Source organism: Hypomesus nipponensis, chromosome 4, assembly GCF_054491055.1.
Source record: "Hypomesus nipponensis isolate SF chromosome 4, ASM5449105v1, whole genome shotgun sequence".
Classification (NCBI taxonomy): Eukaryota; Metazoa; Chordata; class Actinopteri; order Osmeriformes; family Osmeridae; genus Hypomesus; species Hypomesus nipponensis.
In genome coordinates, this window is record NC_140364.1 from 2,007,792 (window position 1) to 2,012,863 (window position 5,072).

At 45.3% G+C, this 5,072-nt stretch overlaps 1 protein-coding gene across 2 annotated transcripts; it reads right to left on the minus strand.

The window, feature by feature from the left end:
• Positions 1 to 510: 510 nt before the first annotated feature.
• On the minus strand, positions 511 to 4,256 carry LOC146294950 (tapasin-like). 2 transcript variants are annotated; one of them, XM_084695575.1, is made up of 9 exons: positions 4,154 to 4,256; positions 3,736 to 3,924; positions 3,264 to 3,512; positions 2,739 to 3,098; positions 2,125 to 2,445; positions 1,752 to 1,853; positions 1,531 to 1,559; positions 1,200 to 1,238; positions 511 to 814 (listed from the first exon to the last, which is right to left on the minus strand). In XM_084695575.1, the coding sequence occupies exons 2-8, from the start codon at positions 3,848 to 3,850 to the stop codon at positions 1,227 to 1,229; spliced, it is 1,188 nt and encodes a 395-aa protein (XP_084551701.1). In that variant the 5' UTR covers positions 3,851 to 3,924; positions 4,154 to 4,256; the 3' UTR covers positions 511 to 814; positions 1,200 to 1,226. The 2 variants fall into 2 exon arrangements, with proteins under 2 accessions (XP_084551701.1, XP_084551700.1); XM_084695574.1 differs by having other exon boundaries at positions 4,068 to 4,256.
• Between the last annotated feature and the right edge of the window lie 816 nt (positions 4,257 to 5,072).

Below are 5,072 nucleotides of genomic sequence, written 5' to 3' on the forward strand. Positions count from 1 at the left end.
CACCCTTCCTAACCACTAGATGACACCCTTTCTCTGTGGTGGTGGTCAACACATGGTATTTCGCCACCATCTAGTGGAGATCCATTTATCAGTATGAGATCCACACCAGTGTTTCCCAACCCTGGTCATCAGGACCTCCTGCCCTGTATGTTTGAGATGTTTCCCTGCTCCAACACACCTGATTCAAATGAATCAGGCTTCTGCTGAGCTTCATAATGACCCATTCCTTGGAATCCGGTGTACTGGAGAAGGGAAACATCTAAAACATGCAGGGCAGAGGGTCCTGAGGACCGGGTTTTGGAAACACTGATCTAGACTAGATTATTCATTTATTCTGGAGCTATTTATGTTGTCTGTGGTCAGAAACAAAGAATACCAGGATTTTCATCTGAAAGGTTCATATGTAGGACTAACAGGTTCATTAGATATTTTCCTGCTTTACAATCAAACGTACCCTCTCTCAACTAATAATCATACAGTTATGTTTTTAGATTCATAACACAGCATAGATTTTTTTATCAAAGATAATCACGTTTTATTCAATTTATGCAAATGTGCAGCTACAAACAATGAAAGGAAAAGCTCAACTATCTTTCCTAAATATGAGATGAGAGAAAACAACAACAGTACCCAACTCTCAAAACTCGACATCCTCGTTCTGTACAAAACTCTACAATAAATTACTGTCTCTACTGCAATATCATCAGAGAGAAAGAAGAATATTAACAACCACTCAGCCATTTTACTTCTTTAGGGAAAAGTATAAATGTGCACATTTACAAACAGTCCAGGTCTCTTCAGTTCTCAGGCACCACTGGAAAGAAAAATGAGTTGACTATTTGAACATTCAGTAAATATTGTAGTCTACCTAGACTATGTGTAACTGTAACTATAATTACATGTTATACTATACAATTTAATATAGTTATTGACAATACATACAGTATATGCAGTATATTGACATATGCAGTATACACTGTATATACACACATGTATATAGCTATACAGTATATCTATAGTGTATCTACAGTATATCTATAGACTATAGTGTATAGTAAGAACTACTGAACCTTGGGGCTTGTAGCTCAAATGTACAGCATTTCATTTGACTGCAGATGAACAGGTCCCAGGTTCAAATCCCCCTGTACCCTTAGAATAAAACTGTCTATTAAACAGATACATAAATCCATCCTACTTACCACTGGCCCCTATGCAGCTCCTACTCTTTAATTCTCCTTCTGTAACAGAGACATGTTAGAATGATGGTTAACTAAGCACCAAGCCAGCCTGAAGTAAACCCAGCAGGTAGGAGGAGAGTCACACATGAGGAAGAGAGTCAGACATGAGGAGGAGAGTCAGACATGAGGAAGAGAGTCAGACATGGAGGAAGAGAGTCAGACATGGAGGAAGAGAGTCAGACATGAGGAAGAGAGTCAGACATGAGGAAAAGAGTCAGACATGAGGAAGAGAGTCAGACATGAGGAAGAGAGTCAGACATGAGGAAGACAGTCAGAGGAGCCTGTGTGTTACCTTCTCCTGTGTGTCAGCAGCAGTGGAGTCTGAGGAAATACAAGTAAGAGTTAGACACATCTTCCACCACGCTGATAGACTGATTGGTTATTGATAGTTCTACTGATTGGTTGGTTGTTTCGGTTTTCATTTGGTTAGTAGATTAGTGGGTGGATGGATGCATGTTTGACAGATGAATAGATAAATGTATACTGTAGATATATGGATGATGTCTTATTTACCAGAGCTGCTGACTGTCCAGGAGAAGACCTTGATCAAACCATAGAGTCCCAGTGCCACGGCAACCATCGCCATGGAGTCCTCAATAGAGGGAGTGCTGACTCCTGGGAGCGACAGAGAGAAAGAGAAAAAGAAATGAGACCATATGAACCATACTCTTCTATCAAATCATCAACATATCACATTATATTTTATTCTGTCATTATCAATGTGATCTGCGCATCAGTGTAAGATTATACTGTGCAGTATCTCAATCCCATTTAGGCCATTGTAAATACATTTACACTGTACTTTACATGGTATCATAAACAATGTGTTATGAATTTCATAAGCTGGTTAAAGGCTATGATCAGCCAGCGGTGCTGCTCCTCTCACCAATCACGTTGAGGGACACGCTGACTCGTCGGGTGCCCCCCTGGTGGACGGCCACACAGCTGACCTGCCCCCCCCGCTCCCCCCCCACCCGGGCTGGGTCCAGCTCCAGACGGGAGCTCTGGCTGTAGGTGCCGTCAGAGGCCTGCCTGTGGCCCGTCACGCTGCCCCGGCCCAGGTCCTGGACCCCCCCTGCCCCGCTCAGCTCCCAGCCCAGCTCCAGGGACAGGGGGGCGAAGCCTGACGCCTCACACTGCACCACCACCAGCTGGCCCGGAGAGGAGAGGGGGAGCGGGGAGGGGAAGATGGAGAGGGAGGGGGGCTCTGGGAGAGACAGAGGAGGAGAGATATACACAGAGGAGAGGGAGGAGGAGAGATACCATTAAGGAAGGGAGAGACAAAGAGGAGGAGAGATAACAGGGAGGAGAGAGGGAGGAGGAGAGGGAATAGAGAGAGGGAGGGACAGCCAGAAGGACAGAGTGAGGAATTAATGGATGATCACCACTTGAATCTTCATGCTGCAGCCTAACTCTCCATCTCCAGATATTTATAATATACATTTCCTATTTTAATAGTATATTTAGAGTACATATAAAAGTATTGTAGCTGAGTCTTACCCACTATCTCCAGGTCCACCGCCACCTGAGCCAGCAAATATGGCAGATACACCGTGCAGATGTATGTTCCAGAGTGGCGCACCTGGGCTTCCTGCAGGATCAGTGATGCGTTTCCTGTCTTGTGGAGGGCGTTGATATCCAGCCCCGCCCCTGCCTCCCAGTTATCAGCCAATCGGTCGCCCTTGCCATCGTAGGCCAGGACCAATCGTCCATCGCCCCTGAACTGGTACCGCCACTCCACGGCAAAGCCCGACCCGGACAGGGGAGAGGAGGGGTCCACCCAGAACCCACAGTCCAGGAGAACCGGTTCTCCCAGTCTGGACTGGACCCTCACGGTTCTGCTGGACACACTGAGGATCACTGGGGGAGTGAAGAATAGAGGAAGGAGGGGAGAAGAGAAGGAGGAAGGTATGGATAGATGGAGAGAAAAGGAAGGAGGGAAGAGGCAAAGCAAATGGGGTGAAGAGGGAGAACAAGAATATTAGGCTAATATTATTAGTCTGTATCTAATGTAGATGTCTGCACCTTGGGGTTCTTTAGTTGCCGTAGGAGCGCGCATGACACTGGACAGGGTCAGCTGTCTGTCAAGGCCCTGCAAGGCAGCAGAGTACCAATCAGCTTGCAGGTAGATGGGGCTGAGGGCAGAGTCTGTGAGCGGCGCGGCCCATTGGACGGTGGAGGGCTGAGGCAGGAAGGGGTTGAGCTCACACTGGGGTTTCTCCACAGCACCCCCTGGTGGGTGGAGGGAGGAGTGGCAGAAGGTGGCAGCAGGGTCTGGAACACACAGAAATCACAAGGGGGATTCTCAGGGATTATCAGTGAGATGTGACGTATCAACCAGCTTTACCGTATCATCAAACTAAACTGACTGAAGTTAGAAGTCACTGCTGCTTTTCCAACTAAAGGGCATCTCAGTGTGTCAAACATGATCTGAACCACCTCCTCTATCTTCTCACACTCATATCATTTCAACACATCCAGTGACGTTAAAACCGACCTGTGATGTAATAGACCCTCTCTGGGTTTATGTCTGACGATGGTTTCAGTAGTGACCCGGTTCCTTGGCTTTCTGGGTCGGTTCTGATAACCAACAGAGATTTCTCCTGGGTCATAGCCGCAGGGAACCCTCTGCCTGGCTTCTCCTGCACGAACCAGCACTCCAGAACCGGGCAAGTCGACGCACCGACTGGAGAAGGAGACAGCGATGTAGCTTGTTTTGCGCATTTAAGAACGTTATGGAAATCAACTTTTAAGACAAAATAACTTAAGGTTTTCTTTACATAAAAGTAGATATAATGTACGCCATAGCTGCAAATGGCTTTGGCTTACCGTGTATGAAGTAAGTTAATGCGAGCAAAGAAAGCTTGTAAATTGTCGAAATATTTGCCATGATTGTTGTCGATGGACAGTTGTACCTATCTGTCTGCAGTTTTAAGTTTTCACGAAGGCTGTTTCTTCACGAAGAAGTGTTTTGGCCGTTGGATTTCCCCTGAAATTCCACTTTTTCTTTCACTTTCACTTTGCAGTTTGCATGCATAATCATCCACACGGTGGCAATCTAACACAATTTTTGGTGAGAGTACATGCGTGAATAGCGGCCCATGACCAGTTAATATGGGGTTATTTCAGGACATGATCAGATCCTGGAAAACCAAATATTTTAAACATTGTGAATTTTGCATCTTGAAACAGAATATAACTTTCTCCATGCCCTCCTGATTTCTCTATGCATCTGAAACAATTTGGAAAATATCAAGACATGTTTTAATGCAAGAATCATTTTTACAGATCCTGATCTCAACTTGCTCATGTTAAGCTCACTTGTAATTAAACCTTAATTGACAAGCATTATGCCAGTAATAGCCTGGTCTCGAGAATCCAGACAAACAGGGTGGCATAAAGCATGTAATGTTTGAAAGAGATCCGTGTAAACAAAAGTATGGCTGGCTTTGCAGTAGGACAGTGGGACATGGGTTGAAAGACAGGCAGACATCAACCTCAACCCAACTTCCTGGTTGTCATTCTGTTGTTGCCAGTTGGCACAGAAACACTCAAAGTGGATCGACCAGCCAGTCAAGTGACCGGGCAGCTGATTTCTCAGAAACATCAGATGCAGTTAAATGCTTCTACCTATAAGGGCACTGTTACCCAGCTCATTAGAAGGGACTTTCCAGTCATAAACGGTCTGTATTCATTGACTGGTTTCAATGCCTCATCGGGGTCCATGACAAAATGCTCTCAAGGGGTGTTTACTAGTTCCAGAACAACATTATATTTTCTGAATTCTCAGTATTCCAGAATAAACATAACATCTAAATACAATGATCAATCATC

Bases quoted from the DNA above. Each gene is read 5' to 3' on its own strand.
- LOC146294950 (XM_084695574.1), bottom strand. From the start codon at position 4,128: ATGGCAAATATTTCGACAATTTACAAGCTTTCTTTGCTCGCATTAACT. The intron at 3,925-4,067 runs GTAAGCCAAAGC...CTCCTTCTCCAG, and splicing joins ATTAACTTACTTCATACACG to TCGGTGCGTCGACTTGCCCG. The intron at 3,513-3,735 runs GTCGGTTTTAAC...TGTGTGTTCCAG, and splicing joins GAGGGTCTATTACATCACAG to ACCCTGCTGCCACCTTCTGC.